Below are 12,899 nucleotides of genomic sequence, written 5' to 3'. Positions count from 1 at the left end.
GTCGTTTGTTGTGAGCCGCCCTGAGCCATTTTGTGGGAAGGGCGGGATATAAGTCATAGAATAAATAAATAAATAAATAAAATGTTGGACTGGATGGGCCATTGGCCTCATCCAACATCTCTTATGTTCTTAACCCATAGTCTTTATAGAAAACGAATAAAAACTAAATTGTCATGCTCAGCATTCAAAGTAGCACTAACTGTGATCCAGTGTCACTTGCATGAAATGTGCATCCTAGATTAATTCTATGTTCACAGCTCCTAAGAGGAGGATGGTGTGTACTGCACCAGAAGGCTGATGGGATCAAGCAAGGGAACTGCCTTTTTTATATAGGATGAATGGGGGGGGGGGGCTGACTTCACTCCCAAGAAGTAAACATTAAACAAGCAAAACTCCCCTATAGGAATGTATGGTAATGATCCAACTATTCATAGTATTGATTAAATATTTATATTCTGCCTCCAAGGGCTCTCAATGTAACTCATGTCAGAAAACCAAAGTATAGTAAATGTGAAGACCCAGACTGATTTCCCATTCACCTTATGCCGCTCTCACGTTTGTCTTCTCTGTGGGGCTTCCTTCCAATTTCACACTATCTGCCCCAGGGCTGCAGCAAACGGTGTTTTCGCACAGCAAACAGAAACTGGTTTTAGCTACCATGTCCAATACTACCATGTCCAGTTAGTAAATCCCTAACATTGGAATGTTGTGGTGGTTGGCAAATCACTGTCTTTCTATTCATTCTCATATTTATTCATTTACTTTGATTACTTATAGTCCACTTTTCTCACTGAGACTCAAGGCAGATTACATAGTGTAAATCAAGCACAATCAACAGGATGGGATGTCCAGTGAGCAATACCATAGAGGTTGTACAGAAATCTGAACACAAGCATAAAACTCAAAAAGAGCTGAAACAAAGTGTGAGCTTTTGAATATGACACACTAAGTGGTGTAGAAATTACCTAGTCTGGTCATAGGGTTGCCAATCTCCAGGTACTACCTGGAGATGATTTATTGTTACAAACTGATCTCCAGATGAAAGAGATCCATTCCTCTGGAGAAGATGGGTGCTTGGGAGGTTCCTCCCTTCCCCACACCCTCCTTTCTCCAAAATCCCTAGGTATTTCCCAACCCTGAGCTGACAACCCTAAGTCTGGAACATACTTACAGTCCTAGGTAGGAATATAGTGGCATAGCCCACAGTCCCATCTCTTTCACCAATGCATTTCTGACCATTTCATTACAGTATAGCTCCATTTACTTTTGAATATTTCCATTTTTCATCATTTTTAGAAAGTCAGGAGAGTGGGAGCTTTCCTAACCTTACTAAGGAGGAAATTACAAAGGGGGGGGCACAAAAAAAGAATGCATGTATTTATCAATTTTGCTCATTTGCCTTTTTGAATGAATGAAGTTGAATATCTGAAAGGAACAGCATAGCAAGAAATCTCATAGGGCTTTATAAAAGTACAAACAAGATAAAAATTGCAAAAATTGAAAGTACTTTCTCTAGAGTAAGCCTATCTAGTCATCAGAAGCTCAGTTCTGTGGGTGTTTTTTGTTTGTTCGTTTTTCCTGGGAAAAGTGCCAGAACTCTCAAGGGAAAATGAAGGAGAAACACCACAAGTGTCCCTCATGAACTTTTAAACATTCTTTGAGAATTTTTTTTCCACAAAGAGGTCCTTGAACTCTGTTCCAGTGTGTTCCCCGAGAAAAAAAAGCCCCATCAGAATTGGTGGTAGAGTCACATGTTAAAGAGATTTTTCAGTGCTAGTTCATGGCACTGAGAATTTGGAACTACCTGCCTTGTGAGGCATATCCTGCCAAACCCATCCCTATAGCTTTCAGAAGCCTAGTAAAGATCATGCTTTTTCAATGAACTTTTGGAAGAGAGTTTTGTGTTTTGCAAGTTTCACTAGCTATCTGGCTGTTGGCATAGAGTTGCTAATCTCCTGGTGGGGCCTGGAGATCTTCCAGAATTACAAGGGATCACCAGACAACACAGATCAGTTCCTTTGGAGAAAACAGATATTTTGGAGCAAGGACGTTATACTATAGCCTGCTGAGGTGTCTCCCTCCCCCCTCAAAGTCCATCCTCTACTTCCTAATCTCCAGAAATTTCCCACCTTGGAGTATGCACCCTATCTGGCACCTTTTGACTCTTTCTAATAATTATTTAGTATTGGGGGAGGCTTTTTATGTCAGTTTTCTGCCAAAAAGCGAAATTAAAATACTTTAAATAAATAGTATTGAATGGCTGAATAACTTATTTTCATTTCTCCCATTTCCATTGCAGAAGGGCTTCAAAGGGCTTCTCTGTGCTTCAAAGTCAAACATCAATAGTGCAAAAAGAGAGAAGAGCCTAAATTCTGCCCAGTGCAGCTGCATTCTCAGATGGCTGTGGCCATTCACTGAAGAGGTGGACATCCAGAGGCCTGACAAATCTGATGGTGCGATTACCTTGAAACGTTAGAAGGGTCATTTCATTCAAACAGAGACACATTTTTATAGAAGAAAGAGATGACAGGCTTCTGCTAACAGTTTCAGTGTATTGATTTACATCCTTGCAAAAAAAAAACACCTTTGTTTCTTTTTTTCTTTTGGGGTGAAAGTATGTTATGTATCTGTAGGTGTTCAGCAGAACAACAGAACAATTGCAAGGTGTTTTCTTTTTATTCTGAATCCCTATGGAAGTGATGGTTGAAACTGAAAGTAACATTTTCTGGTTTGTGTTGCTTTTTCATCTATGATTTGAGAGCAATCTGCCAAGCATGGCTGCTGCCCAGTCATTTTTTGCTTCAATGGAACTTTACACAGGGCTTCTGCACAGTCCCACTGGAACAAGTAGAGAAGGCTACCCAGCTTCCCTGTTCTTGATATAGTTAACTGCTGCTTCCAAGTTATTAACTGCATAAGAAATACTGTGCTTAATAAAGCTCATTGTTTTTCTAATGCTTGCCAGTTATTGATAATGGGCTCTTAATTCACTCTGGAGATCCCCCCCCCCCACTCCAGCTGTAATGGCAGATTTGTTTCCTATAATACTTTGTTTGCAAAGTGTGATGCTGTCAGTAAAGCAGGTGGTGGCTAATAAACCAGATTCCTTGTTACAGTCATTAGCCCTGAAGCCTGGGATATATTTGTATAGCTACTGTTTGTGAAAACACTATTCATTCCTGTTTGTGTATATTTCTTCTAATCCCAAATTCAGCTTCAACCCTGTTTTTCCTTGAAAGAAAAATGCAAAATAAACATATGTTCTCTAAAAAAAAGAAGAAGCCATCAAAAGGTTTTAATTCAATAAGTGAATTCCAGATTTTTATATATAACTTGAAATGTTTGAACAAATAAGTTAACACAACAGCCATCAATTCCTGTATCAGAAAGTTTGATATAGCAAGAAGGTCTTTCACAAAGAGCTTTTTGGTTCAAAGGTAAGTTTGCTTAAGAAAAGGTAGATGAAGTTGTGTGATTTGAACATAAGAACATAAGAGAAGCCATGTTGGATCAGGCCAACGGCCCATCAAGTCCAACACTCTGTGTCACACAGTGGCAAAAAATGTTATATACACACATACACTGTGGCTAATAGCCACTGATGGACCTCTGCTCCATATTTTTATCTAAACCCCTCTTGAAGGTGGCTATACTTGTGGCCGCCACCACCTCCTGTGGCAGTGAATTCCACATGTTAATCACCCTTTGGGTGAAGAAGTACTTCCTTTTATCCGTCTTAACCTGTCTGCTCAGCAAAAGACATCAGCCAGGAAATGAGAATAAGCCATGCTAATCAGTACAGGTGGCAAAGTATGCTGCTCTGTGGCTGATATGATCTCGAATTGTTTCCACTTGCTTTTCCAAGCCTGCCAGCCTGGCTGATTCAAGGATAATTGCATTGTTGCTGTCTTGGAGCTCTGTTTCTAAAGCTGAAAGGTTAAAGAGAAATGGGTTAACATGCCGGAAAAACTCTGCTACCTCTAGACTTCATTTGGGCTGCTTTCAAGCAGAGGGTTTTCTCCAGTTTGGCATTCAAAATGATGCGGGGTTTGGGGAGTATCCACACAATATTATCCTCTAATTGTTCACTTGCTGTATTTCTCCCCACTGTACTTTGATCTTTCCCAAAACTAGCACCATGTTCCTTGCCTCAGCTCTATTGTGGCTGCCATCTCCCCTACTAGAAAGCCAGCATGGTGTAATGGTTAAGAAAGGCAGACTTTAATCTGGAGAACTAGGTCTGAATCCCCACACCTTCATATGAAGCCAGCTTGGTGACCTTGGGCCAGTCTCTGGTCTCTCTGAGCTCTCTCAGCTCCCCCTGCCACACAAGGTGCTTGTTGTGGGGAGAGGAAGCAAGGGCTATTGGAAGGCATTTTGAGACTCCTTAGGGTAGAGAAAAGTGGAGTACTAAATTAACTATTTTTACCATGGTGGTCTTTCCATTTTTAAAAAAATCAACAATAGCATTACAATGTCATAACATTCTATCTACTAGGTTCCTCTGATTTCTCAACTACGAAGTCTCTAGCCCTTTTTGATGTGGCAACTTGCCTTTTCCGTTATATCTTTGCAACAAAAGAAACTAGAGACTTCTAGGAATCCAGAGGACCTAAAAGCCCTAAGAAGCTCTCTGGTAACACAGGAAGCTGAGGCAAGGAAAGGGCAGGGAAAATTGCTGTGTGGGTGCACTGCTCATTGCTCCATTTGCAGTTGACAATGAAAGCCACATGGAGAATTGTCACTGTGTTGTTTGTCTTCAACATTATGAAGTTATTGGTCAGTATCTGTTCTGGATTTTTTACCCTTGTCTGATCAAAGGATGACAAATCTGTTATGTCCAACAAATCATACAACACGTGCTTCTTACTATAAAGAGTACATTCATCTTCAGCTGTCAAGATTACAGTTTATTGCTGGAGAACCCAGGTTGTGTCCTCTCGTCTGTATTCTGTTATTGTTTGCTTTTTAGCAAAGTTACTGAAGGTGCACAGAGATTTGTGCACATATTCAGCATCAAACCTTCTTTTTAAACATCTCAGCCCAGAGGAGTAAATGCATATGCATGCAACAAGCAGCACCAAGATAGCCAGGGACATGAAGATGAGGGTTGGTACACTGCCACAACTTAATATAAACTCCTTAATAAATTCTAGGAAACAGCATTCATCATTTTAACATCCTGAGCTCTGACTTGGGCCTCTTCCCACAGACTTTTTGCAGTCCAGATTTTCTGCCCATCCACAACCCCAGTGATGGGAGACCACTCAGCATTCCCTTAACTATAAGCATTGATCCAGGCCACTAAGGAGTCCTCTGGCCCATACCAATCTTCATCAGGTTAGCACTTCTTCCTGATACAGCTGCAGCTTTTCCTTCCAAGGCCAAATGGGTTTTATCAGCAGACGTCAGCAGACACTGATAATGTATGTTTGTCATGTTCTGCATGGGAAATTGTCAGCTGGCCTATTTAATAATACTCTTGCTGCATTCAGTAAACAGTGAGTGGGGGTAACTGTCTGGCAGCAGCCAGATGCCAAGTCTCTGGCATGGAGAGACACCTTCAATGAAAGACATTCATTAGAGGCACAGCTTTATCAATGAAAGCAATGCTGAACCTCCTTCCCAATAAAATCTCTGGCTTTGAGCCAGTCAGTTATTTATGCAACACCTGCTGCTGGGGCCAAGGCATTTAGTCCACATGCTGGCTGATTCCCAAAAACATATTGAGTGAAATCAGTAAACCTGAATGATTTAAAGTGTGTGACTCAAGCACTGAAAAACATGGCTTGGCAGTTGGCTGTTTTTAAGTGAGCCTATGAGGGGTTGCACAGAACAGAGTGTTTATAGTGCTTCTGAATGGACCTAGCACCAAAAAACAAGCTTTAAGCCATGCTGAGATCCCTGCAGTTTCAGATTTGTCCACAAATCTTATAGCTGAAAAGCCACACCTAGATTCCATTTTGGAGAAAGTGCACGTGCATGTTCAGCTGGTCACAGGGTATCTTGCAATAAATATTTTCCACGTTAGACCCCAGAATGCAATGAAAATGGATCACACTTCATATAAAACAGCATAATGAGCCATGAAGATTTTACCTATTCCAGTGATAATAGACAGAAATTTAACCAGATGTTTAACATTTCTAGTCCAGAGTGCTTGTGTGAGGCAGTGCAGGAAACAGCATGGCTGTGAGGTCAGCTAAAAGGCATGTGAGCTTCCATTCATGTTTTACTTACCTCCCATCTTTGCCATCATACCCAAGGTTTCTTTAAACAATGTGTTGGCTTCCATCTGAACACTCTGGATCCGGGTCCCTTGTGCTCCCAAGTTTGAACCTTGCCCCATCCGTCTTTTCAGCTCTGCATATTTTTGTTTTACCTGTTCAAATTCCTATCAGGAAGTGGATGTATAGAACAATGGATGAGCTTCTGATGAAATGATCATGTTGATACCATAGAACCAACGCCAGAAACCTTAGCTCTTTCTAAGAGGAGTTATGCCATTTCACCACTGAGACTTGTCAGGGAAGGCTGGTTCAGCTCCACAACACACACACACACATACCACTGGCGTCTGCTCCAGGAGGGAGAAGGCACTGAGACCAGTGCCAGGAATCTGCTAGAAGACCAGGTCCTTGAAAGACATGCCTGATTCTTACTCTGGCACTGAGTGATGACAGGTGTGGCACAAGGCTCACCGGGGAATAAGAAAAGTGACTTTTAAAATCGTTGCATGAACCACAATGTCATGAAAGTCCAAAAAAAAAAAAAGGGTGAAGAGGGGGATGGGCTGTTTGATGGCAGTCTGACAGAATATCTGGAAGGCCAGGTCTGACTATCTACAGTTCAGGCAAAGCTAGGTGCCAAAGTGAGACTTCAAGAGGGATGCTCCCCTGGGCTGTGAAGGGGATTGCCTCCAGCCTATCATGGGATGAGAGCCTGTCATGAGAGAGTGGAGGCAGGACCAAGGCAGGTACAGGTAATGGGACCAAGGATTAAGGGGGCTGGAAAGTTGGCCAATGAGAACATGTCAGACCTTACTTGCTGGAAACAGAATCATAGAATCATAGAGTTGGAAGGGACCTCTAGAGTCATCTAGTCCAACCGCCTGCACAATGCAGGAAACTCACAAACACTTCCCCTTAAGAGGGGGAAGAAAAGGGTCAGGGGCAAGAAAGGAAGACACTGCTGCCTGTTAAGCAATCTCTCCTACTTCACAGGCTATTGGGTTAGGTCCTGAGCATAGCTGTGGGGGAAGAACCATGGCCCAACCTCCCACAGAGCTCAGTATCATCCATAACCAGCAATTCTACTTACTCAAATTTCTGATTGTCTGCAAGGGAAGGAGTCCTTCCTTGCCTCTTCTAAGTGTAGGAGAGTACCATTTGCACTTCAGCCTACTCCCTACTTCCTACCTCTTGCAGTTTTAGGCCCTCCCAGGACACCCTTTGATTCACTTCAGCTCATCAATTTGCCTGAAACCATACCCATAAAAAACTGATTCACACATCCTCATGTCTACTACAAGGTCTATCAGACTGACATGCCCCTCGGTTCCTTGCTAAGAACTCCATTCTCAGGCATACATGAGCCAGCTTCTGATCAGGACTGCAACAAACAGAGATATGGTGCCATTTTCCCAACCTGAAACCAGCCAGGAAGTCCTTATTTGACCAATGATGAGACTTAACATAAACTGATGAATACATAAAAGTTTCCCCAGCAAGGTAGCCATATCAGGTAGGGAATTCAATATGGGGGGAGGCTTAAGCCCAATCTCCCTGCACACTGCAACATTTGAACTGGGCCTCAGTAGCCTGGACAGAAGCATATCTGGCAGCCCTAATCTTTCTGGGGGTTCTATCAGTTCTTCATCAATTGACTCTTTATGGGCAAAGTTCAGGCACTGAACAGCAGAAGAGAAGTTTGTTTTATATCTAGAGACCCAAGTCATTATGCAGATTACTGGACAAATTGGGATAAGAACTTAAAGCATCTGCCAAAAAGCACTGGCTAGGAATGCTTGAATAATGCTGCAAACCTGACTATGCAAGCATCTGGGAAAATTAATATACAGCCATCAGGGAGGATTTAGGATATAAAATTCTGCAGGTCCCAAGAAGTACACTTATTTACTTATTTAGAAAATGAGTAGGCTACCTCTCCACACTTGCTAGAAGCAGCTCATAACTACAAAGCAAAACAAAGCATAAAATAAAAACAAAAAAACCCAAAACAAATTGCAATAAAACTACTTTATTCTGCTCTCACTGAATATGAGCTGTAAATTTGGGCCTTCAGCTGCAGAATCTTGTTTAGAACTGTTTTAATCATTCCATTTAACCCTTCACTTGACTTGAAATCATAGTAACTGCTTTCCCACAAGAGCATATTTGCTTTTCCAGTTAAATAAAAGGTTTTGGGTTCCTTAGAGAGGCATTCTCCCTGCCTTCTCTCTTTCTTCTTGAAATGTGTGTGTGGGAGGAAGAGAAATCTTTTTTCCAGGGACCCATAGGACCCTGAGCATGGTATGTTCTCCTTGGATCATAGATAGATTCTTTTAAAAATGCAGCACCTTTAAGATCCTGTTGTCATACCTGTTGAGTAGTCCTTGCTTGCTCACTGGCTTCCCCTGCTTTTTGCTGGGCATCCGAAGCCCATACCCGGTTCTGGTCTGTCTTGTACCGTAACTGGCTGAGTCTTTTTGTAAAGTTGTTTAGCTGATCACTGATGTCCTGTACACTCTTCTCAGCTGGACTAAGGACCATTTGGATCTGAACATCCCAAAATAGGAACCATTTAGCAATTTAACTAAGCCTCTCCATCTACAAAAATGTTGTTGTACTGGATGGGAAACTTCATTCCTGTCATTGGAAGTCTCAGCCTTAAGGAATTATGAATGCAATGATCTTATCAAGATTATAATAGTTTCAACATTATAATAGTTAAAGTTCACCAATCTAAGTAAGGGAAATAAAGTTCTGTTGTTTTAGAACTAAAGCCAAGTTTTAGATGTTATGCAAGTTTAAAATAGACCAAATTAATGAGGGAAGGTATTCCATTGCCTCTGCTAATGAGCGTTCAGCCCACTCATAACTTCTTCCTTGCATTTTAAAATCAAACAAATGATGGAATATATTTTATGGCCTCTGATAACTGAATGTCCAGCCTTCACTAGCTAAATTAGATATGGCAGATGAGTTTTAAACATATGTCCACTTGGTCTCATCCAAAATGAGGGCGGGAATCAATTTAAAGCAACAATGGAGCTAATCCTACCCACTCCCCTGCCTTTCTCTCTCTCTCTCTCTCGGCTTAAGACCAGCGAGGCCAAGTCAGACACTGCAACGACCTCTCGGAGCCCTTCCCCTGCCTTACTGTCCTGTGTATTGTAGCTTTTGATGTTTTTCTTCCAGCCAAGCTCCAATACTGGAAGTGAATTGGGATGGAAGGAAACCACTGAAGGCATGTGCACATGTGTCCATCAAAATGTAGATTTGGTCAAGAAATTAAGAGGAAAAGTGCATTAAAAGTGCTGAAAGCAACAGAGCACAGGAAGATAATTTACAAAGTCACCTCCCTCCACCCACATGCTCCATTTTTTAAAACAGACCTCCCACCCCAGCTTCAGATATTGAATGTACATTGGGGGAGGGGAATTCTACTCCCTCCTCCATCGTGTCTAATTGTGTGAAGTGCTAATAAAACACAAGTGAATTTTGCTGGAAGATTTGCTCTCTACAGTTTTCAACTGTGTATTCTCATTAAATGCTGCCTCGTTTTTGGAGACCAATATGACTTCACCATATGGGCTTCATTTGTTCCTGTTTCAGTGCCTCAACATTAATCTGGAAGTGAGGGCAGCAAAAAAGGAAAGATAAAATTTGGTAAGAGCACCAACTCTTTTACTTTTGATTTCAATTGTTCCCATACACACACTGTATATGTGAACAGGTGAAAAATTCTGCTTTTTTGTTTAACACGTTTTTATCCCACCCTTCCTCCAAGGAGCTCAGGATAGCATACATGTTTCTCCACTGCCCCATTTTATATGGATATGTTTACGTGGATAGCCTGATCCATCATTTGCCTAGGCAAATAATAGCATCTGGCTAGACAAAGAATGGAAGAGGGCAGAGCCATGCATGCTGCCGTGATCTCTTTCAGGACAGGAACAAAATGTAATCATGGGCAAAATATACTCAATTCACCCAGTTTCTAAAGGCTCCATATATGTTTAAAGAGGATGCCTAGATAAAAGGGGGAAAGGCCTCTAGGACAAAAATAAAAGACTTCCAAGAAGAAGCACCATTTACACAGCAAAAAGAGAAAGGCAATCTGTATGTGCTATGTATGAAGTCTCTGTGCCTTATGAATCTTATGAGTAGGAGTATATATTTTTTTCCTTGGTATTTTTGGATTCTGGTCTATTGTACTCCCCAAAATTTCAGGATTCCTGAAAAATCCTGAATCCCAATACTGATAAAGTATTCAGATCTGGGATTTTTTTGGAAATCCCAAATTCGGGAGGTAGGGTTCCAATAGATCCAAGAAGAAAAAAAACAAGAAAAAAAATATTCCTCTGGCCACTCAGCTGGGTGGTTTTTTTTGGGGGGGGGGGGCGTGGCTTTCTTCTGCAGTCCCTTCAAACAGGGTGAGCTTAAAGGGACTGCAGCAGACAGCCCAGAAAACAGCTGAGCCAGTGGGAAGACAGCTCCCCACCAGCTCAGCTCTTTTGGACTCTCTTGTGCAGTCCCTTTAAGTGGAGAAGAGGAAGCACAGTAAGAACATGTTGCCATATAATCCACTTTCTGAAAGTGTCATTTCCTTTGAAGGATCTGATCTCTGTAGTCTGGAGATTCCAAATCTCCAAGCCCCACCTGGAAGTTGGCAGCCATGACTTCACAGCAAACATTTCATACAAGGACACAATACCAGCAGCTCAGCAAGCACACTCACCTCATCAAGGCGGTCCTGGATGAGCTGAAGGGAATAACCAGACCCATGAATAGTGTCTTCAGCCTCCTGAAGTGCTATGTTAGCTTGTCTCAGATTTTCTGCCACATCCTCCACATTGCCTTCAATAGTATTTGCTCTGTTCCTAGGAAAATGTTAAACACCCAAAAGGTATACAGCTTCTAATCAAAATCATCCCTCTCAGTCCCCTTCATGTACTGCTTTGCGATTAATGATTATAAGATGGAAGATGAGATCAACAAACCCAGCAACACTGGGCAACAGCAGGTTGCTGCTGCTTGGGACGTGCCTTGAGCAGGTGTCTGTGAAGGTGGCACACTTCCCCCCCCCCCAAACAACATATAAAAGAATGTAAATGACCTTGAGAGGCTTTTAAGCAGCACAAATGGGCAAGTTTTCACTTGATATCTTACATGCCCACTGAGTGCTCAATGAAAAACAGTCATTGCAAAAAGGTTCCATTCCCTAACTGCTCAAAATGAGAACAACTCGTTTCATGCAGTATAATGGCTATGAGAACAAGTGGGGAGACAGGAACTCCATGGTTCACATATAAACTCCAAACCAGGGCTTTTTTCCTGGGGGAATATGGTGGAACAGAGTTCTGGAATTTCTTTGTGGACACAAAATTCTCAATAATGTTTACAGGTTTGTGCGGGGCACCTGTGTGTTTCTCCTTCATTTCCCTCATGAGAGTTCCTGCACCTCTTTTTCCAGAAAAAAAGCCCTGCTCCAAACTGTAACAAAAGATATATTATTTGCCCCATTAGTTCCCTGGGACTGTTTCATATTATGAAAACAGTGCAGTAGGGAAGGCTCAAAACTTCTCCCCTTAAACTTTGGTCCCAGTAAGGGATAAATGCAGGAAGGTCCAGTCAGTGAACTCTCAGCATCTGTTTTAGCCTTCAGTATAAATCATCACTGTTGCTAAAGGCAAAGCTAAAAGTACTTCCCACACATCTTTGCATATCAGTTCCTCCCATCCACCCTATTTGTAACATGGGAATCATGGCCTGCCTAACAGTGAGGTTGCCAGGATTTCTGCAATAATGCCGACTGAGAACTTCAAGCACTTGGGAAAATTATATATACATACTAATTCAAGGCTTGCAGCCAGCAGCAACGCTGCTAGGCTGCATTAGCCTGTTTGCCATCCGGGAAGGAGAGAGTCTGCGTGCGCCGTTTGGGCATGCAATGCTGTGGGCGGGGCTTGGCAGTCGTAATGACCAGACCCCACGCTTTGCTGGCAGTCCTGCAGATGATCAAGACTGCGGAGGGCAGCTTGTTCATCTGTGTGGGTGTGGGGATGCCTCCATGTCGGTGGCAGCGGCTCCTTTTTTTAGCGTTTTAATGCTTGGCGGTGGTGGCTTCCTTGGGGGGTCCCTGAGAGCTGCGGAGAGCAGCTGAAGGCTCGGCAGCGGCGGCCTCTTCCCTTGGCCGAGTGGTTTGCTGGGCTGGGGGGTTGGCTGAGGGCTCTGGCTGGAGTTCTCTGTTGTGCCTGGGGTGGTCTGCTCTCTCCCTTTCTTCATAAGGGAGATTTGTGTCCCAGGGGGTATATAGGGTGACTTTGGTGGCTTGGGCTGCCTTCCTTTGGTGAGGGTAGAGTGTAGTCGGCCATTTTGAGTCCCTTTCTTGGAGGGGAGGCAGTCATAGTAGAGAGCACCTGTGAGTGGCCATTTTAAGCTCCTTTCTTGTCAGAGGGGAGGCAGCCATTTTAGTTAGCACCTGTGAGTGGCCACTTTGTGGGTATTAGTGTGCCTGTGAATATGTCCGGTGGTAAAGGGTCTGGTAGGTCCAAGGGTAAGAAGCCAGCACCCAAGGCGCCAGCTAAGAGGCCCCCATCCCCGTTATCCTCGTCTGACGAGGAGGGTGAGGTAGCAGTTGACGCCAATATTATGCGTAGGTTGTGGGCTTTGGAG

The 12,899-nt window shown here is 42.8% G+C and overlaps 2 protein-coding genes across 2 annotated transcripts in view; one reads left to right on the top strand and one right to left on the bottom strand.

Annotated features, from left to right (window-relative positions):
• CAMK1G (calcium/calmodulin dependent protein kinase IG) overlaps positions 1-3,275 on the top strand; it is a 78,524-nt gene extending 75,249 nt beyond the window's left edge. Inside the window, exon 13 of the mRNA XM_060231254.1 lies at positions 2,300-3,275. The gene's annotated coding sequence lies outside the window, so the exon portion shown is untranslated. The remainder of the gene's footprint in view (positions 1-2,299) is intronic.
• Positions 3,276-3,747: 472 nt separating this feature from the next.
• Positions 3,748-12,899, bottom strand: part of LAMB3 (laminin subunit beta 3) — an 86,810-nt gene continuing 77,658 nt past the window's right edge. Inside the window, exons 19-22 of the mRNA XM_060231253.1 lie at positions 10,963-11,104; positions 8,601-8,777; positions 6,241-6,394; positions 3,748-3,929 (exon numbers count right to left, since the gene is read on the bottom strand). Of these exons, the coding sequence (XP_060087236.1) occupies positions 3,790-3,929; positions 6,241-6,394; positions 8,601-8,777; positions 10,963-11,104 (613 nt within the window). The 3' untranslated portion in view covers positions 3,748-3,789. The remainder of the gene's footprint in view (positions 3,930-6,240; positions 6,395-8,600; positions 8,778-10,962; positions 11,105-12,899) is intronic.

The sequence above is a fragment of the Heteronotia binoei genome, chromosome 2 (genome assembly GCF_032191835.1).
Source record: "Heteronotia binoei isolate CCM8104 ecotype False Entrance Well chromosome 2, APGP_CSIRO_Hbin_v1, whole genome shotgun sequence".
Lineage (NCBI taxonomy): Eukaryota > Metazoa > Chordata > Lepidosauria > Squamata > Gekkonidae > Heteronotia > Heteronotia binoei.
Note: the sequence above shows the minus strand (reverse complement) of the source record. Positions and strands in the feature narration are given on the sequence as shown.